Genomic DNA, 22,781 nt, shown 5'->3' on the forward strand with positions numbered 1-22,781 from the left:
TCAACACGGGTGGCAGACGCCGGTGGGAAGTGTGCGGGGTGGGCGGCCGCTGGCGGGGAGGGCGCGGGATGGCGCTAGGTGGCGGTTGCCGTCGACTCCTCCTCTTCACACCTTAGTTTTTTTCTCCACCGTGAGTTGTCTTCTTTCTTTTCTTGCTCTCTTCCGATTGATGCCACGGGCATCTTTGACCCAAATAACCTAACAAATCAAAAAACGAATTATCAGATTGCATAATAGTTCAAATTGACATTCCAGCATGTTGGCATCAGTTAGCTGTGGTATTTTAAAGTAGCCCATCTTAACTGTGCTATTTTTGCTAAACCAGCGGTTAGCTGGGATAGATATGCAATTTTCTCGGCTACGACCATGGCGTTGAGGTTATGTCGTCGGCGTCCTCGGCAACTGTAGACATGAGCTGAAAGGGATAATTGATCAAAAATATAGTATGAAATGATTTCATATGGTCAGTTGTACTGAACGAGGTCCTGGTAAAAAGACTCATCAGTTAAAAATAACTATAACTAATTCAACTATATTGGAAAACAAAAAACCAGTTGAAACAATTCTTGGTAAGTTAAAAATTAACATCTATCTGATCATCTGTATGACAAACAGAACACTGTGGTTAAAAGATGTATCCGTTAAAAATTAACTTACATATTTAGACATGAATCGACAACTGAATCATTGAATTGATCAGTTAAAAATTAACTATCATTGAGTCATGTGTCAAACAAATGATGCACAAAGTGTAATGGTTATTTCGATAAAAAAAATTATTACAATGATGATATCTGCCGTGAAAACATATACCCACATGGATGATAATGCCCAACAAAATTTATCTCGTAGAGAGGATTGAAATGAACTTTATACTCATCATTTGAGTCTGGGTATCCTCAAATTTCGGCTGGACAGTGAAAAAATGGTAAAAGTATTAACTGGGTTATTGTCGAAAAGGAATACAACCTCAGACAAGGTAGGGGCTCCCTCACGCATGCAGATCACCTCGATATTTTCGTTCAGTTGTGTATCGATCAGCTCTGAGGGCGATGGGAGGTCTAGGGGCAGCGAGTGCGTGATATGTAATGTTGAATATTGGGAACCTGCAACAAGATTGAATTGTGACCTGAGAATTTTGGTATGGACAAAAAGAACTACTATATAATTTGATATGTATTATCCTTACCGAGTTGACCTTCATCAATCGGTTCTGTTCCAACCGTTTCCACCGTGGATCGAGATGTTTGATCATCCATACACCCCCTCCCCCCCCTGTTGCTCCTCCTGTTGCTACTCGTTTCGCTGTTCCTAGCTACTCATGCTGCTACTCCTCGTGCTGCTGCTGCTCTTGATCTTGCCACATCGGCTGCTGCTCCTGCTGTCGCGTCGCCTGTTATTGCTGCTGCTGGTCCTACTGATGCGGCTCCTGCTCATGCTGCCGCTTTGCCTCTGGTTGCTGCATACGAAAAAAAACATCTAGCAGTTATAGAGAGGCGATATTAAAAACATATAACGAACGCTGCATAGCGATTAAACACATTCACCCCCACACCCTCCCCTCAAACTCACCACGTACATATAATTTGTTCAAGTTACAAAATAATAACAATCACACAAAGGTGAGCAGCTTGTACTAATAGAAACAAGGAAAATTTTAACTGATGAGTATGTAGGCACCAATCTAACTGTGTATGCAATATATTTAATCGTCATCCGAGTATTGGTTACGACATTTGGAAGGCATTCTGATAAAAAAAAAAGTGCAAAGCTAGCCATCAAGTTAAATTTTGACTGTAAATAAGGTTTAACAACTAATGTTTTACGAACCTGTTGCTTAAAAATTAACTGAACACGGATGACGTTGTTATCAAGAAACTATGTTCTAGAAAAAAAATCAAATGGCGAAAAATGAGAAAAGGGAAAACGTTGCTTACTTCATCGACTGATGCGCCATCGTCGGCCAACGATGCACGCCAACTCCGGTTGGGCCTCCGTTGCGCTGCTTCGTCACCTGCCATTAATGACGTTTCACCGTCGCTGGCTTGGGTTTGCGGAGCACGACCTCGCACTCGTTTTGAGAGCCAGCGAACCTAGTCCTCTTCATCTTTGCCTGTATTTTTTCGGTGACCTCCATAATCGGGCTTGTGTGTTATAATTGTTGTTGTTAACGAGTAACGCTAGATATTACGGTCGGGATGAGATGGGTAATGGATTGGGAGGCTAGATATTACGGTCGGGATGAGATGGGTAATGGATTGGGAGGCGGACGATACTGGGACTAACCTGCTGGCCGCCTATGATTGGGAAGAAAGGATCATCGGGAAAATACTGCGCTAGTGCCGTTGGAATTATTAATTGGGCTAAGGCCCATGTATAGAATAATTCCTAGGAAAATCGCAAAAACCCACCTCATGGAAGCATGCATAAGAACATTTAGTACCACCTTGCTAGTTCTACGAGTGTGAGACCTTCTTAAATAGGAGAGTGCCCTCTAGACTCTTGAGCAAGAAGAAAATAGAGCAACACACGCGCTCGCACGACATGCGTGTGGCATGGGCCGGGTGGCGCGCGCGCACGACATGCGTGTGGCTCCTCGTGCTTGCGCAGATGCGGCTTCCTTTTGTAGTTTTGTTTTGCTGCATGAAACGAAAATTCGGGTGATTAGTTTTGAAAACTTATCGTATCGGATTCTTTCTGATGCGAGATAGCTTAGAGTCCGAATAGGTTACACGCGGCCTATCCGGTTCGGTTACGATGTGGTGGGCGTACTGATCACACGTCCTATAGATACCGGACCGCTACCTCGTTGCAACGTACGTGAAAAATAATCTAAGGTTTGCCTCTCCTCCGTGCTGCGTCGCCACTGTCGTCTACTCCATCCCCTTTGCCGGTGTGCACCAGCGATCGGGAGAGCAGGTCTCTGGAACCGTCGTCCTCCTGAAGTCCTGCACCGGGAGAGGACGAATAAGGTTTTTAGGAAGCACTCTGCGCGACTGCTTGATGTTAGTCAATGACGGCTCGTCTTTCCCGTCGATCGGTCGTGGCTCACCGTCATCAACATGCTACGCTGCGAGTCGTTCATGCTGCTCCCAATCCTCCTTAGAACAACCTTCGGAATTGATCAATTATGTTTAATCTAGTTCTAGATCTATTTAATCTATTCGTGTGTAGCTATTTCGCATACATGTTTAGATTAGATCTGTTCATGTTGGTTGATCCATGTGTTGCCGTGCTTTCGCTTTACAATGTCATAATTTATTTATGCGATAGATTAAATCATTATGTGTTTATACTTTCAACAATCCAAAAATCTTATTATAGGCACTTTGATTTTTCGATGGCTGGTTTTGCCGATGCACTGAGGCCGGATAAATTCACCGGTGTGCACTTTAAGAGATGGCAGATTAGGGTCACACTGTGGCTGATGGCTATGAAGTGCTTCCGGGTTAGTACTGGCAAACCTGAAGGGGTTCTGACTGCTGAACAGCAGAAAGAATTCGAGGAAGCCACTACTATGTTTGTGGGAGGCATTCTTAGCGTTCTTGGTGATCGTCTTGTAGAGTCATATATGCATATGATTGACGCTAAGGAGTTGTGGGATGCGCTGAATACCAAATTCCATGCTACTAATGCTAGCAATGAGTTGTATATCATGGAGCAATTTCATGATATTGGGATGGTTGAAAACCGTTCTGTGGTCGAATAGGCCCATGATATACAAACCATCGTTAAGGAACTCGAACTCCTAAAAAGTGTGCCTTAGCCGACAAGTTTGTGGTCGCGTGCATTATTGCGAAGCTTCCTCCTACTTGGAGAAATTTCGGCACTGCACTAAAACACAAGAGACAGGAATATTCCGTTAAGGGTTTGATTTCATCTCTTGATGTTGAAGAGAAGGCTTGGGCTAAAGAAGTTGTGTCTAAAGGTGATGGGGGGCAGTCAAGAGCTAATGTGGTGCACAAGCCCTCTCAAAAGAACAACGGGAAATTCAAAGCCAAGCAGAACACTAACTTCAAGAAGAAGGGTAACAATGACAACAAAGAGGAGAGGACTTGCTTCGTGTGTGGCATGCCTGGCCATCTGGCTAGGAAGTGCCCACGACACAAGGGTATGAAGGCACCTACTGGACAGACTTATAACTCTGTCAATGTGACCATTGGCAAAACTGAAAATGGGACAGGGTATGGTAATTTTCCTACTGTTCTTTCAGTCAGTCAATCTACTAATTGGTGGGTTGATACAAAAACCAATGTACATGTTTGTGTTGATATCTCATTGTTTACCTCTTATCAGGTCATCCGAGATTCCTCCGTCCTAATGGGGAATGGGTTGCATGTTTCTGTTCATGGTGTTGGCACGGTGGATCGGAAGTTTACTTCGGGAAAGATCGTGCAGCGGAAGAATGTGCAGCATGTCCCTACTATCGACAAGAATCTCGTTAGTGGTTCCCGTCTATGTAGAGACGGATTTAAGTTAGTGTTTGAGTCTAATAACGTAGTCATGTCTAAACATGGATATTTTATTGATAAAGGCTATGAGTGCGGAGGCCTGTTCCGCTTTTCCCTTTCTGATTTTTGCAATAAGTTTGTAAACCATATTTGTGGCAGGGTTGATGATGAGGCTAATGTTTGGTACTCACGTTTATGTCATACTAATTTTGGTTTGATGTCTCGGCTTTCCAGTATGAGTTTGATTCCTAAATTTTTCATTGTCAAAGGTTCTAAGTGTCATAGTTGTGTGCAATCAAAGCAACCTCGTAAGCCCCACAAGGCTGCCGAGGAGAGAAACTTGGTGCCATTAGAACTCCTACACTCTGATCTATGCGAGATGAATGGGGTGTTGACTAAGGGTGGAAAACGATACTTCATGACATTGATTGATGATGCTACTAGATTTTGCTATGTGTATTTACTAAAAACAAAAGATGAGGCTCTGGACTATTTTAAAATCTATAAGGCAAAAGTTGAGAACCAACTTGACAGAAAGATAAAAAGACTTAGGTCAGATCATGGTGGAGAGTTTTTCTCAAACGAATTTGACTTATTCTGTGAGGAACATGGCATAATATATGAGAGGACGCCTCCCTATTCTCCTGAATCCAACGGGATTGCCGAAAGGAAGAACCGCACGCTCACTAACTTGGTGAATGCCATGTTAGATACCGCGGGGCTACCTCAAGCATGGTGGGGGGAGGCATTGTTGACCTCGAATCATGTACTTAATAGAATTCCTAACAGAAATAAGGACAAAACAACATACGAGGTATGGATTGGGAGAAAACCATCATTTTCTTACTTGCGTACGTGGGGGTGCTTGGCGAAAGTCAATGTACCAATTTCTAAGAAATGTAAGTTGGGACGCAAGACTGTGGACTGTGTCTTTCTGGGATATGCTCATCATAGCATTGCTTATAGGTTTTTAATAGTTAAATCTGAGGTACTGGACATGCATGTTGGTACAATTATGGAGTCTCGAGATGCCACTTTCTTTGAGAACATTTTCCCAATGAAAGATGGACATAACACTTCTAGCCAATGTTCTGAGATGGTGCTGAGTTCAGTCACTCCAACTGAACATTCGGAACCTACACATAAAATTGTCATTGAGGAGGATGCCAGTGAAGCTCCTAGGAGGAGCAAGAGACAAAGGACGGCTAAGTCCTTTGGTGATGACTTCACTGTGTATCTCGTGGATGACACTCCTAAGTCAATTTCAGAAGCTTATGCATCCCCAGATGCAGACTACTGGAAGGAGGCTGTCCGTAGTGAAATGAATTCTATTATTGCTAATGGGACTTGGGAGGTGACAGAACGACTCTATGGATGCAAACCCGTAGGATGCAAGTGGATGTTCAAGAAGAAGCTTAGGCCTGATGGTACTATTGAAAAGTATAAGGCTCGGCTTGTGGCTAAGGGCTATACTCAGAAAGAAGGCGAAGATTTCTTTGACACTTACTCACCTGTTGCACGATTGACCACAATTCGAGTACTACTATCTCTGGCTGCCTCACATGGTCTTCTCGTTCATCAAATGGACGTTAAGACAGCTTTTCTCAATGGAGAGTTGGATGAGAAAATTTACATGGATCAGCCTGATGGATTTGTAGTAAAAGGTAAAGAAGACAAAGTGTGCAAGTTACTAAAATCTTTGTATGGTCTGAAACAAGCTCCTAAGCAATGGCATGAGAAATTTGATATAACACTAACATCTGCAGGCTTCGCAGTCAATAAGGCAGATAAGTGCGTATACTATCGCCATGGTGGGGGCGATGGAGTTATTCTATGTCTGTATGTTGATGACATACTGATCTTTGGGATAAACATTGAGGTGATTAAAGAGGTTAAATCATTTTTGTCTCAAAATTTTGACATGAAGGATTTGGGAGTAGTTGATGTTATTCTAAACATTAAGCTAATTAAGGGCGACGATGGGATTATATAGTCACAATCTCATTATGTGGAGAAGATCTTAAATTGCTTTGGCTATATTGATAGCAAGCCTTCTCCAACGCCTTATGATCCTAGTCTGTTCTTCGCAAGAACAAGAAACAAACTAGGAATTAACTTGAGTATTCATAAATCATTGGCTCACTCATGTACCTAGCTAGTGCAACTAGGCCTGACATCCCTTTTGCTGTGAGCAAGTTGAGCCGGTTTACCTCTATTCCGAGAGATGATCATTGGCAAGCGCTCGAGCGAGTTATGCAATATCTAAAAGGTACTACGGACTTGGGACTTTGCTATTCTGGTTATCTCATGGTGCTAGAGGGACATAGTGATTCAAATTGGATCTCAGATGCTGATGAGATCAAAGCCACTAGTGGATATGTCTTCACACTAGGTGGTGGTGCTGTTTCATGGAGGTCTTGCAAACAGACCATTTTGACGAGGTCAACCATGGAAGCAGAGCTTACGGTAATAGATACTGCTACTGTTGAAGCATAATGGTTGAGAGATCTACTAATGGATCTACCAATTGTTGAAAAACCTGTGCTAGCTATCCTAATGAACTGTGACAATCAAACTGTGATTGTTAAGGTGAACAGTTCTAAGGATAATATGAAATCGTCCAGGCATGTGAAGAGACGATTGAAGTCTGTCAGGAAATTGAGAAACTCTAGAGTTATAATGTTGGATTACATCCAAACAGTTAGAAACCTGGCAGATCCCTTTACTAAGGGGCTACCACGGAATGTGATAGACACTGCATCGAAGGAGATGGGTATGAGACCCATATGAGTTATCTATGATAGCAACCCAACCTATGTGATCGGAGATCCCGTGAATTAGGACCTGGGAAGAACAAGCCATTAGTTAACTAGAGGAGAGTATTCTTAATTAATAAACCATCTCTAAGTGAAGATGCATGTACTCTCTTGCTACAAGGCAGGTTGGCAATGCCTTAATGTGTTTTGTTGACTTCAATTAGTGAAGATACTATCCTGTAGAGTAATCTTGAAAGAGCACACCTATATGAGCTTGACTAGCAGTCGCAGTCTATGGAGATTTTGGGTGAATCTTCTAGTAAGCTCAAGAATAGACCATGGAGTATGACTTATAGGCTCCACCCACGGGGTAGGCTACTAACAGCCTAGTATTAGTCAAGGCTTTGAGTGAAACTTACTTGCATCAAACTTGTAATTCAAGGCATAGTCCATTGTTCAAGTTGTGAGTAAGTGTAGCTTAGGGTTCTAGGTGGATGTTCAACCTTAATCAGTCTCCATCGCAATACTGGTATATAAATAGTACATTGGGACAGGCAAATCTCTAAGTCTATTGAGATTTGGTGGGGGATTGTTGGAATTATTAATTGGGCTAAGGCCCATGTGTAGAATAATTTCTAGAAAAATCACAAAAGCCCACCTCATGGAAGCATGCATGAGAACATTTAGTACCACCTTGCTAGTTCTATAAGAGTGAGACCTCCTTAAATAGGAGAGTGTTCTCTAGGCTCTTGAGCAATAAGGAAATAGAGCAACACACACGCGCCCTCGCTCGCCTGCCTGGCTCGGGCAAGGCCGGGCCGGGTGGCGCGCGCGCATGACATGCGCGTGAATGGTCTGCCAAAATTAGCTCCTCGTGCTTGTGCAGATGCGGTTTCCTTTTGCAGTTTTGTTTTGCTGCATGAAACGGAAATTCCGGTGATCAGTTTTGGAAACTTGTCATATCGGATTCTTTCTTGCGCGAGATAGCTTAGAGTCCGGATAGGTTACGCGCGGCCTATCCGATTCGTCATGATGTGGTGGGCGTGCTGATCACACGTCCTATAAATACCGGACCGCTACCTCGTTGCAACGTACGTAAAAAACAATCTAGGGTTTGCCTCTCCTCTGTGCTGCGTTGCCACTATCGTCTACTCCATCCCCTTCGCCGGCGTGCACCAGCGATCGGGAGAGCAGTTCTCCGGAACCGTCGTCCTCGTGAAGTCCTACACCGGGAGAGGACGAATAAGGTTTTTGGGAAGTGCTCTGCGCGACTGCTTGCTGTTAGTCAACGACGGCTAGTCTTCCCATCGATCGGCCGTGGCTCGCCGTCGTCAACATCCTACGCCGTGAGTCGTTCGTGCTGCTCTCAATCCTCCTCAGAATAACCTTCGGAACAGGTCAATTATGTTTAATCTAGTTCTACATCTTTTTAATCTATTCGTGTGTAGATATTTCGCATACATGTTTAGATTAGATTTGTTCATGTTGGTTGATCCATGTGTTGTCATGTTTTTGCTTTACAATGTCATGATTTATTTATGCGATAGATTAAATCATTATATGCTTATACTTTCAACAGGTGCCTGAGATCGCTCCAGAAACAAACTCCGCGGGAAGATGGGGTTTGTTGTTCTCACACAACGGGAAATAGAAATGAAATGGTCGGAAAAGCGTGCAAGGCGATAACCACACCAGTTTTAATATGCCTACCACTAAAATATTCGCTGCCACTAACCGACGTATCAAAACGGCTATATTAAATTTAATAGTCCAACAATGTCAATGAGTTAATCTTTAACTCAGACACCGTTATCGGCGGGAAACTAAAGTTAAAAAATAACAAAGTGCAAGCGTAGGTGTTGTGCTTCTGCTGAATGCCCGTGTGTGCATTCGTCAAAAAATAACTGAATTTAATGGGATTGTCTGTGTTGTTGACTGAGTAAAAATTTAACCGCGTTATATTAGCCATACGGTTGCGCTCGATGGTTGGTGTATTTTAGTAAAATCTTAACTCAAGTTCACAGTATGCACTGTGTTATTCAAAATTTAAAATTTGACTATGAAATACAAATAATTGGTGTGCGCGGGTACGAGCAGTTTGTGGGGTTGGCTATACTATTGTAAGTAATACGCAGGGTGCATAGTGCCATATAGGAGTTATACATATAAAAGTACTTATATATATAAAGAATAGGACGACCCTATAGTAAACATTTACCGGAATTTGGAACAAATGCCTATTTTTGGTTTTGTCCGGAGTTGGTGGCTACGTGTAAATATACCAACTTTACAGTGCGGTTTTTAAGTAGTGCAGGTATATCAATTTTATCTGGTATACAAAATTACGTACACCTCACAAGTTTATTTACCATTAGAGCAAGTATAATAGTAGACTATAAGTTGGCTATAAGCTGATATGGAGGAAAGAGATAATGGAAAAGAAATAGAGTTGGCTCTCATGCAAGAGCCAGCTATACACTAATTTCAAAATTCATTAAATGCAAAGGTAAGAGATTGAGATAAGAAATAAAAATTATAGTCAACCTTATAGCCAATCTATTATATGTGTTGACTATAATATAAATTTGTAGCTAGTAAGTTAGTTTTTCTATTAAACTTGCTCTTATGGAAACTATACAAACTAGCGACGCGTCCCCCCCAGAGCCGACGGGGAGGACGACGGCGCAGCCGGCCTCCGCGCGTGCACATCCGTGCTAGGCGGCCGACCCGCAGCACCCCCGCCGAGCGTGGACGAAGCGAACGACCGATAGGCAGGCCATGAGCGAGCGGTGACGAAAAGGAGCTCGGGAGCCGCAGGCGACGGAAATCTCGGCCTCCGGAGTTGGAGAGAGATCGGCGGCGAGGGAGAGAACCACGTTTTGTCTCGTACGGGACACGCGTAGCGTGTCGGGCCGAGATAGCGCGAGGCCACTGCCTTAACGCGCACGAGCGGCGACGCCCTGCCCATCTAGCCGCACACTGCAGATCCGACGGCGGCGAAAAATCGGGTGACGTGGCCCGGGGGAGGGCGCCCCAGCCCTCGAGCTTCCATATGTACTAATTTACTCAACGTGAGATGTATATATCTTTCCATCAAAATACAATTAGAATATGACAAGTCCTTGGGTGAAATCCAAATCACTAATTACCACATGACAGAATAAGTCCAATGGCACAAATCCAAATGGAGGGTCGGCTTCTGCCAGCTGGTTGTCCTTCTTCAAAGTATTACACTGTATGTGCCTCATCTTTTGGATTTTTAAGTCAAAAAAGACAAACGGTATATTTGTAAATAAAAAATAATTTATGAATAAAACTCTTATATGCATGTTGTGAGTAATCCAAAAGCAAACGCTAAAAAATAAATTATAATAAAAAACTCCATAATCATTATCTAAATTTAAGATGAAAATTTAAAATTTTGGCTTATAAGCATAAGGGAAAGTTAAAAAAAAAATGTGGGTACATAGACGGCAATGACAGTGAAGTGTCATTTTCGTGCGCAAAGTTACGTAAGCAATGGAAAGATTCTTATATATGTTTTGTTTTAGCCACGCTTAGACGTGGCAGCCAAGGTGTTGGAGAGATCGTCAGAGATCAGATCATAGAGTAATTTGCAGTAAGCTGATTAGGACATTCACACTACATAATTTTAAAAGCACATGTCATGGCCTAATCTGGTCACAGGTCTAGAAATCTGTCAGCAATATTGTCTGACACATATGAACTGCATGCAAGCCAAAAAAAAAAATCTCCATGAAATTTATAGCTCTTGAGGCAAATTTGTTGAAACATTGTATATGTTGTTACTCCCTCTCCATTTTTTGGAAAACATGCTAGATTCCACTTGGAATCCAAAAATTTCTTTGTCTACTTTTATAATAGAAAAACAGACTAATTGTAAGGCTCCTTTGAAAAGAATGTTTTTTTGAAGATTTCCACAAGAATACGTTGAAATCTTTTGGACAATAGGAAAGTTCCAGCGTTTGAAACGTGTCAAAAATCCTCCAAAATTTCTCTCAGATTCCTTAGACAAAACGACGTTGGGATATAGAGTAATTTGCACTTTTACCCTGGGTAAACTGTATCTTATTTCAGTTATGAACAGGATTAGTAAATACTTTCACTTTATATCAGGTAGGTTGTATCAGTTTTATTTTGCACTAGGTTGTATCATGTGACTCGTCGAGAATCTTGTAAAATATGGTTGAAACTTATGAAAATATTTAAATTTAGGAATGTCTTATGAAGTTCCATTTAGATTGTATAGGATTTCGAATTATGACATTTTGATCCTTTTGCAAAAAAATTTACAAATAGACCGTAGAAAAACGTATTTATTTCTCTGGACCCTTTGATAATACCAATGTCATTGGTACCGTCCTTTGGCCACGTCAGCTAGGGCTTTAATTCGAGCTGTCTACGTGGCAGGAGTATGACACCAATGATATTGGCGCCCTTGTATTGACCTTTGGCGTCAATGACATTGACGCCGTCGAATGGTCCATTCCAGAGATAAGTTTTTTAGGGGTCTATTTATAAAAATAGCTTTTCTAAATGACTAAAATGTCAACATAGGATTGTATAGTGGGAAATGAAATTGTGTGCTAAATCTTCTGTAAAGTAAAATCGGGCACGTTTTGCCTGGTGGAAATTGCAATTACTCTACTAATTACTCTGCCACCGCCACTTATGTAAAGTACATTTTTCCCTAACCTTTTAAAATCTAATACAATAAAAATATCTATAATTGTCAAGAGATTATATCATCATTATTTCCCGTCAAAAAAGAATCGTTAGCGTCATATCTAAATAAATAACTACTGAGATATGTACTCTCTAGTGACAGCCAACAAATTAAGTATCCTCTTGTATGTTTGTAACAGTCATGGACAAAAATGGCATTCGTATCAAAGTCAGTAATGAACTGCTCCAGTAGCTGGACTCTGATAGTCCGACCAATAAGGCCCTATTTGAAAGCACCAAGATTTTGCAATTTTGGATCATCCAATTTTGTTAGCAGTGGTCTAAGTGTATAAATAAATAATTAATTACTACAAATACGAAAAACTTTTATATATAACTTTATTTTTGACAGGAAAAGAATCAGCCTAAATCGCGATTAGCGAAGAACTTTTATATAAAAATTTTCGAACGAAACACACCGTATACGATCGAGAAGCGTAGCAGCGAAAAATCAAAAATTTGTTGACGAAAAGAATTCGCTTAAATCGCGATGAGCTCACCTCCACCCACCACAGAAAAGGCCAATCAACGGCTACTTAATCTCCACGCATTCCAATGGCGGCTGCCTCCGCATAAATGGCGGCCTCCGCCGATCCGGTGGGTGCTCCTCACTCGTCCGGCCGCAGAAGATGGCCATGGAGAAGGCGCCGAGCGTGGAGGAGCCGCTGCTTCTCGGCGCCGGCGGCAAGGGAGGCGAGGGCGCCGCCGTCGCGGAGCTGAAGCGGCTGCTCCATCTGGCGGGGCCGCTGGTCGCCAGCGGCGTGCTCCGGAACGCGGTGCAGATGGTGTCCGTCATGTTCGTCGGCCACCTCGGGGAGCTCCCCCTCGCCGGCGCCTCCCTCGCCACCTCCGTCGCCAACGTCACCGGCTTCAGCCTCCTCGTACGTGCGCATCTCAATCGGTCGAACACCATGCGCGCGTCACGCACGAACCGCGTCATCTCTGCGATTTCTTGACGGGATTTGTAAATTCTTGGTCCTCCAGTTCGGCATGGCGAGCGCGCTGGACACGCTGTGCGGACAGGCGTACGGCGCGAGGCAGCACCACCTGCTGGGCGCCTACAAGCAGCGCGCCATGGTGGTGCTCGCCGTGGCCGCCGTCCCCGTCGCGCTCGTCTGGGCCAGCACCGGTGAGATCCTCCTCCTGCTCGGCCAGGACCCCTCCATCGCCGCCGAGGCCGGCGCGTACGCGCGGTGGCTCATCCCGGCGCTCGTCCCGTTCGTGCCGCTCGTGTGCCACATCCGGTTCCTGCAGGCGCAGAGCGCCGTCGTGCCGGTGATGGCCAGCTGCGGCGCCACGGCGGCGAGCCACGTCGTCGTGTGCTGGGCGCTGGTGCGCAAGGCCGGCATGGGGAGCAGGGGCGCCGCGCTGGCCAACGCCGTCTCCTACACCGTCAACCTCACCATCATGGCTCTCTACGTCAGGCTCTCCTCCGCCTGCAAGAAGACATGGACTGGGTTCTCCATGGAGGCCTTCAGGGAGCTTCGCCAGTACGCCGAGCTCGCCGTCCCCGCAGCGATGATGGTCTGGTAAGAGATTGCTCCATATTCTTGACTTCTTGTCAGGCCTTTTCAGCTCAATGACACATTATATATCATCAGATTGCAAAAATTTCGTGTAAAATTCTAGTAGCTTAAAGTATATTGCACCTTAAGATACAAAACTTTTATATAAAAAAATATGATATATTGAGGTACTATTTTAAGGATGCTAAAAAACTCATTATTGACACTCAGTCTCTCACATGTTACCTCGACTGTGTGCATTCCTAATTGTGCAGGGCCAGAAACCTCAGTTGTTGTCGATACTAATTAATTGGTTATTTTGTGTAGTTTGGAATGGTGGTCATTTGAACTGCTTGTGTTGCTATCTGGTCTTCTGCCCAATCCTAAGCTTGAAACCTCAGTTTTGTCGATATGGTAATCAATCACAAGATTAATTCTTTTGTATAAAGAAATTAATGAATCCAGATGTAGTAAAAGATGTATGCTTACTAACTTCTTTGCTGGATGATGCAGCCTCAACACTGGTTCTCTTCTGTTCATGGTTCCATTTGGACTCTGCACATCCATAAGGTCTTTGAATTTAAACATAAAAGTTCATCTATGATACTCTCTGCTATCTTTTCCGGTTCAGTGTCTGACAAATTTATTTCATTTCGTTGTCTCTAGCACTCGCGTTTCGAATGAACTAGGTGCTGGAAATCCCCAAGCAGCGAAGCTAGCAACGCGAGTAGTCATATTTATGGCCATCACCGAAGGTTTGGTGATCACCCTTACGATGATTCTGCTGCGCAATTTCTGGGGTCATATGTATAGCGATGAGGCTGAAGTTGTCACATACATTGCCCGTATGATACCTGTTCTTGCAATATCATTCTTCATTGATGGGATGCACAGCTCTCTTTCAGGTAAGAACTTTCATCATGGACTACATCAGCTCAATGCTACATTATATATATATATTTTTTTTGGTTGGGCCGGCGAAAGAAGCACCGACAAAAATTATCAGAATACATTTTACAATGTCACTATATAAGAATATATCAAGTGGCCTGATGCATAATCAAGAACAGGGAGATGAGAAAACAGAAAATGATTGTCTGAATTTTTTTTTTCAGGAGTGCTCACTGGATGTGGCAAGCAGAAGATCGGCGCACGTGTGAATCTTGGTGCGTTCTACTTGGCAGGCATTCCAATGGCAGTCTTGCTGGCATTTGTTCTCCATCTGAATGGAATGGTACTTCTGTTTGTCTGAATATTCCCTTTTGTTAACAAAAAACATTTTTGCTGGAGATTCACAACTTGCACTTAGTACATGTTTCAGTACAATAAACCACATGGGTATATCCGTATGTAAATCTTAAAGACTGAAGCTTCTGTAATTTTAATAGGGGCTTTGGCTTGGCATCGTTTGCGGGAGCCTCAGCAAGCTTATCCTGCTCTTTTGGATCACAATGAGAATAAACTGGGAGAAGGAAGTAAGTTATCTCATGATGACTGTCATTTTATATCAGTGTCAGTACCCACTTCCTTTTTTGAAAATAAAATGTCTTACATGTTCATGTTTGCAATTTGATTTCAGTCAATCAAGGCAAAAGAGTTGGTCTTCAGCTCGACTCTTCCTGTAGCATGACAATAAATAATGCGTCAGACATTACATGGTATGGTGCAATTGTTCGTGCACAAGCAATAGAGAACCAAATGTTATGAATCTGTACCTTATGCTTTAAGCACCCAATTTTGTACCATTTAAACATGAACTTTTGCTCTTATTGGAACATCGAATTTGTAGCAGTTCTTTGTGTACGGATTGAATTTGGTAAAACTAGGGATATATCTTATATATATGGGTTAAGAATCATATTTTAGGTAATAAAATGCCTGTATACCGGTGTATGAGCTGTAATGACTGTGACATTATGGAATTAATTATTGCTCTCTTACTGGCTACCATCTTATCTTAGTACTGAAATAAAAATGCACCACTCTCCAAGGTTCCAATGTTTGGTTTGTCCACTACTGATTTGTTAGACGGCAAACTTTGCAGAGTATTTGAATTATGAAACATTTTGGAGCTTTCTCTTGCTCTTTGGAAGAAAAATTGTTGGTTCAACGAAATCTCCACTCAAGCTGAAACCCCAATAGAAGCAGTGAGTGTAAAATACTACTACCGCAGAAGTAAGTGATCCGCTGGTTTTCGTCAACCTGGGTCCTGGTGCTTCATCATCTCTTCTCTGTTTTTCTCTGACTGGTACAAAAGCTACTAGAATTTGTTAGCTGATCCTATGAGCAAACTACCGACACAATTAGGGAAGGAGCTAATCCACCGGTTTTCTTCCCTAACAAGAGAAGAAAATAAAGGAACAAAATATAGGGGTTGCCATGGTGGATGGTAACAACATATAACTAATCTACTGCCCTTGTGGTTTAATGTTGATCGCTGGTTGTCATAGGTAGGGGCCAAGTGATCGAGGCCCATGGGCCCAACCCCCTGGTGGCAAACAGTACGTGATACTGTAGCAACCTGTACTGTAGCAGCACGGATAAGATGATGTTAAGAGATAAAGTTAGATTAGATCAAGTTAGTTACCTAGAGATTAAGTCTCACCATCTAATAAGTATGGGATTATATCGTCATTTTAATCAAGCAATGAATTAGAGTTAGTCTTCTCCAATCTAAGTCCCTCTCTCATCCCTAGCGGCCGTCGCCGCTCGGCTATCCTCTCAGCGGTGTTTAGCCCATATGAACCCTAGCCCGTAACACCGGTGAAGCCTCGTCTACAACGATATAAAAGGTAGAGCAGAGTCAGATAAAAGAAAATCAGCACGGCGTCTTTGGCTTCTAATTCCACCGGTCAGTTGTAATCACCTCCATTCGCATTAGATTAAGGTGATCACGATGGGTTAATGTACTCTTGGTATTAAATTAATTTCGAACAGATTCAGTTGAGAATGTTCAGCCAGGCCCAGCGACCTAAAGCTGCCGACAAAAAGTGGCTTTGAAACAGCGTGTCGGATCATGTACAGTACTGATCGGAGATCGTCAGGGTTACTGTTCATCCTGCTGCTCAGATTCTCTGCTACTACTAATGGTCAACAGAAAAGGATATTGTCCGGATCCTGCTCCAAAGGTATACGGCGTGAGACCAGAGGAGGCGAAGTGAGCTTGTCCTGCACGGCTCGGACTCCGTGGATGCCTTTAGATTCCCTCTATCCTAAATAATGTCATTTCTATTAAACATGCTTAAACCAATATACGTCAGCTATGAACATATTTTAATAAAATAAGAGAGGTTCGAGAAGAGCAGCGGACATAGATTATGTAGTTTAATAAGAGGCAGTACTACGTTACGGTACATAGAAAAATATTTTTAAATATAATTATGTAGTTTTATTTTTCATACATATCTATAAGTTAATTTATGGTCCTTGGGGTTAGGAGGTACCAAAACTTTTAGTATAAATTTTTGTACTTTCTATAATTGACGTACCGAGAGATTTAAAAGGTACATAATACCTTCATGTATCTACTCGTGAATAGTAAAATTACTAGAAATGAAACTTTTTGTGTGCTCAATGCAAACATCAAAACACAAGCTCTTTACTGCTCACGTTTTGGGTAATGGTGTAGTTGAGATGATGCATCGGCACAAATAATAATCGAGACCTATCCAAAAGAAAACTTCCAAGGTTTTGTCTGTCATCTTTGTGGCAAGTCAAAGCAACGTCTAATGTCCAGTGAAAAAAAGAAAGATTCTCACCAGTTATTGTTACTGGCACAGTCATAACCCAGCTGGCATGTACAGCCACAACAGCAAAATGCCTATACGCTGCAACTTTCTTGATTGAACAGCAAAATGCAAGGCATGTACAGCCGCAACAGTCAAAGCCAAACCCTCCCTCACTCACATGATGCACGCCGTGTTTTTTCCAATCCCCTAACTTGTTTGCCTCCATAAACATCGTCATGCCTGACGTCCTCCTCAGCACGGTGAAATAATTGAAGATGTGTCTCAGAGCATCAAGCCGGCCTGCATGAATGGGGGTCTAGCTATAGGGCACGACAAGTTGATGGTGACGTGGTTTGTTGCATGTTGTCCATCCTTCTACTTCACTTCAAACATCCCGACAATCGGACAAACATGTTGATTTAGAAAGTCATCGGAGTGCGAACTCCTCAAGTAGACAATCCTAGGATCTCTTTTTCCGGTCCACGGAGCGTGGGAGAAACTATGAGGGTGAGTCCAACATTCGGTGAAGTGGAGATAAGGAAAATATGCAAAGACAAAGTAATTATACATGTTCTGGCCCATGGAGACGTAACACTCTACTCATGAGTATTCTTATGTTTTGGGTGGAATACAAGTCAAGAGAATATGCTATAGAGAGTCTAATCTAGATCTTATCCCCTCTTCTCATTCCCGTCAGGCCTAATCCTCCTATTAGAGTGCTAAGAGGTTACAACAATGGTCTAGTGCTTGTTGGGGGATGTGTTGCCATAGGAGTCCATTAAATTCAACTTGTATTTATCTTCCGGGTGTGCTATTTAATGTGCACACCTCTCTCATACCAATGGGAAGTGCAATGTGACAGGTAGCATCGTACGTCGGTGATAGGCCTACAAGGGACTTTGGCCCATAGTGTGCCCTGAACCCAGGGCAGAGATGGAGTTAATGGCCCTCGCCATTAAAGCTATGACCGGTGGCTCCACTAGGGACTAAGGAGGACAAAGTAGAAAATAGGTTGTCGCTGACTCGGCCTAATATTGTCAATTCTTCATCATGAGGAGACTCGACATGCGATGACAAGCATGTCCATGTCTCATTTAACACTATGACGTTGGATGTACCACATCAACATGCCAAATAGGCCCTCCAATAGGTCCTAGAGGCACGCCACACTGTTGACATTAGGCCAGGCCGACACCAACCTACTCTCTCAAAAGAGTCGGTGAAGTCCAATCCCTCTAAAAAGGGGATGCAAACGGATACAGAGGCATCATGAGACAGAGATGAAGGAACAATAGAACGTCATCACTCAAACTGTGTTGCAGTGAAGGTCCAACAGTTCATACACGGTGACACCTAAGGACTGTCACGACCTAAGGACTTCATTGAGAAATGGACTGGCCCAGCCAAGGGACCAACCTTCTCTAGCAGTTCAAGTTGGTAGAGCTGAAGTAGGCGGTGGCCACGAGGTAGAGGACTAGAGATGGCAACGGGGAATTCACCGTCGGGGATCACTCCCGCATCCCCGTCCTAGCGGTAAAAAAATTTCCCCATCCCTGTCTCCGCCAACCACGACGGGGCTTATACTTAACCCATCCTCGATCACCACAGTGATTTTTTCACCGTGGTTTTCCCCATCCTGTCAGACGGTGCATTGCTAGGCGGGTAGAGAGGGACGGGGCGGCACGAGGAGGTGATCAGCGTTGTTTTAGCAGTCGTGCGAACAAGAGGGACACTAGCAGATGGTGGCTCGACGCTGTCCAGTGAACCGGTGGAGAGGGGTGGCACATCGGAGGGGAGTTGGACACCAGATGTCAAAGCGTCGGCACGTGGTGGTCTGGTGAAGAGGAGGACGGATGGTGCCCCGGCGGGTGGGCAGAGAGGTGTAGGAGCCGCTCTGCCAGATGGGTGCTGTGCCGGCAAGAAGTGGGCGGGCGGAGAGGTGTCCAGTGGACGGGCGGTGCGCCAGCGTCGCGGGTAGGCGGCGTGGCGCCGAGGAGAGAGCCAGTCGAGTCGAGAGTGGAGAGGAGGGTTAGGGTTAGCTTAGGCTTATATACCATGTCATGTGGGCTTTATTTTTTGGGCCAATCCATATCCGAAGTCGAAATTCTTTCCCGCCATAGTGCAAACGGGTCACAGCGGGGAAAAGGGATTGGGAGTGGTGCATCGTCCATGACCCCGCCATCCCCAACCAGGATTAGATTGAACCCATTTGATTCCCCATGGGTGGCATATCTCAACCATCACCATCCCCTAATGGGTGAATTCATCACAGGAAATCGGGTATCGAGTCCCCATTGCCTCCTCTATAGACGATAGTGTTAGAGCTCATGGGGTACTTCACTAGTACAGAACCCCCGTTGGTAACGGGTCATGTTTCCAAGAAAATATGGTCCATTGCAGATACATCCATAACGACTTAAAATATAGTTCATTTCAATTATGTCACTATTAATGATCCGTTACAGATATAAGTTTATCTATAACGGGTCATAATTATGGGTTGTTATAGATGATCTTTAATGAGATAAAGCTAGGACCCCTTACGAATGAGAATGTATCGGTAACGAATGTCGAATGACGAACCGTTACGGATAACCGACCTTATCAATGATGGGTCTTAATTATGGCCCGTTATGGATAAGAGTTATCCATAAAGGTCAATAATAATGACCTATTACAGATTACTAAACTTATCTGTAATGGGTAATAATTATGGCCCATTGTGGAAAGTAGTTATCCAAAACTGTTGGAAGTTACGGTCCATTACGTATGAGAAAATACTCATTTTTTTAAAAAAATGATATTTTTATTTTTAAAATAAATTCGTAGGACATAGGCCCAATAGGATAGTTCTAGACTTAGGTAAGATCTACAACTTTGTAGTTGAAATTGTTTTTATTTGGGATTGTTTGTATGCTCAAATATGTGTTACCAAATATTAGATCTGTTTTCAACAATGAATTTTTGAATTTAGCAAACATTGTTGAATGGAGATGTGCTCTATAGAGAAATTGTAGAACATGGCTAGATCTACAACTTTGTAATCTCACTTGACATTGTTTACATGTCCAGATTTGAATTTCTCACATATTTGAAATACATGATATTTTTGAATTTTTCAAACGACCTCAGATGAACATATGCACTATATCAAAGTTGTAGATGTTTAGTTTATCTACAACTTTATAATTGACTATATTTTCATATGAAATTTTTTTGTTTCCCAAATATACATTATAATTATTTCAACATATTTTAAAAACGAATAGTTAATGTTTTTGAATAACCTCGGATGAAGAAGGTTCCTACATGAAAATTGTAGATCTCATCAAGAAATCCAACCTTGTAGTTGAGAGCTTTTCAACTTAACATCATATAGAGATCCAAATATGCATTACATGGTTTTAAAATGTAACCAACAGTGTTTCATATATGTGAGATGGTTAGGGTGTTGTGTGTGTGGAGGTGGAGGTTGTGAGTTCGAATCCCAACTTCCACATATAAGCGTCGACATGCGGTGGTCGGGCAAAGACGGTTGAACTCGTGGAGATACTCTGTAACTATCATGTCCGATTGTTGTAGATCACGAAACTCACGCTTCTTTTGTGCCACTATTCCATCTGGCACATGGACTTTCCGAAAACTGTTGCAGAACTCGGCCCAAGTGATATCTGCAGTGGCAGTCTGTCACGCCCAAAGATTTACACTAAATTTCTGAACAATAGCATGTACTAAATCTCGGTCCAGGAATGAGTCTGACTACACACTATGACAAATTAATACACAGTTACACGACTTAAAAACAAATAAAAACAATTATCTATCGAAATGCAGCGGAAAAGAAACAAACTAAAACTCAACTAATCTTCAGCTTCAGCTGGCGATGACGGCTCCACACCACAGGCATTCTCGACGGCGCACTGAACCTCACTTTAACCTTGGGAACAACCTTCTGACTGGAACTCTGACACTTGCTCTGGTGGAAAAAAATTAAGCAAGGCTAAGTACAAACCACCGTACTCAACAAGTAACACCCAAGAGAGGAGAATAATGAATGCAATAGGGTATCAAGGATAGGCTAGGGTTAACTTGCACAAAACAGCAGTAATTTAGCAAAACAGTAGATAACTAGACTAAATAAAAAGTAAAGTAAGCATTTGAAATAATCATCAACTGTCCAACGTTACACCACGTTGCAACAGGCCCAAACCACTGTCCAACGTTACACCACACTGCAATAGGGTCAACCCTTTGTCAAACGTTAAACCATGTTGCGACAGACCCAAACCACTGCCAACGTTACACCACATTGCGCAGGGTCAAACCAGTTCCAAGATTAATCAAGTTATTTAAAAGGTTCACTAATCCCAGTGAATCTGTCAGTTCGCCCAATAACCACGGGCACGGCTATTCGAATAGTTTTACTCTACAGAGGTGTACAACTTTACCCACAAGACATGGCTCTCAAGTATGTTACCATGCCCCAACGTATCACCACGATACCTTAGTACGGAAACCATGATAAGACCTTTCACCTAACCCTCACTAGACAATCGCACCGTACTTCAGGTTTCACCCCCTCCTTTACACCAAGTCGGGCAGTCCCCTCTTGTGCCTTGGTGAATCCGGAAGCAGCAGAGGCTTTCGTTACACCACGATTGCTCGTCCATACTCCATCACGCTCACCCTTGCCTTAGTACGTCGAATAGGGACAAGCTAGATTATGAGTCTCACCGTTACCCATTCTGGCTTGTGGTTGGTACGTGTAAGACTTCCAGGGTTTCCCGAGAACCGGTCCTTAATTGCCATGGGCACGACTCTCAAAACCATGCACCCATACCCACCATAAGCAAAATTTTAGTTATATTAATCCACATCGAGAAATTAAATCATGATCACAACCATTAAAGGTCTATCAAGTCTAGCAGTTAATACAATAATAACAGGTGAGCTAGTTGAACTAAGCATGGCTAAGCATTGACTAAGCCTATTTCTAGTCAAATTAACCCTGGGATGACAATAATAATAAGGGGACATCAACAGGTATAAAGGTAATTGCCCAATAGATAAATAAAGTAAATACATTTGAATACAATGCATGTTTGAATGTAAAGCTGGGGAATTTTATAATCATGGGATCAATATGATCAAAGAAGGGTGTCACTTGCCTTGCTTAGACCCACGAGGAACTTCGGCGACGACTTCGAGAACGAACGGCGCTGCAACGGGGTCAAAACCTACGACAAACAAGGCAAAACAAGCAAAAACAGACTATAAAACTACTGAACCAGAGAAAGAAACTATTTTTAATGGATTCTTGGTATTTTTCTGGATTTCATGAAACTTGAATGGACCTAAACGGAGACTAGATGAATTAGCTTTTTGGGTTTTTAAACTAAACAGAAAAACCTTAATGATTTATTGCGCAATTAATTGGAGGGATGATGTCAGCATCAGAGGAGAGAGGAAAGCTGACAGCCAGGACCCACTGGTCACTTGCAAGGAGAATGACAAAGGAGGCCCATGGGGTGAGAGAGAGGGGCTGGCCGTAGGGTCCACGGGGAGAGAGGGGCTTCGGCTGATGGGACGGGCCCA

At 43.0% G+C, this 22,781-nt stretch overlaps 1 protein-coding gene across 1 annotated transcript; it reads left to right on the forward strand.

The window, feature by feature from the left end:
- The first annotated feature begins 12,528 nt into the window (after positions 1-12,528).
- On the forward strand, positions 12,529-15,445 carry LOC102719424 (protein DETOXIFICATION 16-like). Its single transcript, XM_006661641.3, has 8 exons — positions 12,529-12,834; positions 12,938-13,482; positions 13,786-13,872; positions 13,972-14,028; positions 14,125-14,363; positions 14,574-14,692; positions 14,847-14,933; positions 15,038-15,445. The coding sequence occupies exons 1-8, from the start codon at positions 12,583-12,585 to the stop codon at positions 15,086-15,088; spliced, it is 1,437 nt and encodes a 478-aa protein (XP_006661704.1). The 5' UTR covers positions 12,529-12,582; the 3' UTR covers positions 15,089-15,445.
- Positions 15,446-22,781: the final 7,336 nt, after the last annotated feature.

This window comes from Oryza brachyantha, chromosome 10 (assembly GCF_000231095.2).
Source record: "Oryza brachyantha chromosome 10, ObraRS2, whole genome shotgun sequence".
Classification (NCBI taxonomy): domain Eukaryota; kingdom Viridiplantae; phylum Streptophyta; class Magnoliopsida; order Poales; family Poaceae; genus Oryza; species Oryza brachyantha.

What these genes read in the sequence shown, in the direction of transcription:
- LOC102719424 (XM_006661641.3), top strand. Translation starts at nt 12,583, where the DNA reads ATGGCCATGGAGAAGGCGCCGAGCGTGGAGGAGCCGCTGCTTCTCGGC. An exon ending in ACCTCAGTTTTGTCGATATG is followed by an intron (nt 13,873 to 13,971) that starts GTAATCAATCAC and finishes TGGATGATGCAG; the next exon opens with CCTCAACACTGGTTCTCTTC. An exon ending in GATGCACAGCTCTCTTTCAG is followed by an intron (nt 14,364 to 14,573) that starts GTAAGAACTTTC and finishes TTTTTTTTTCAG; the next exon opens with GAGTGCTCACTGGATGTGGC.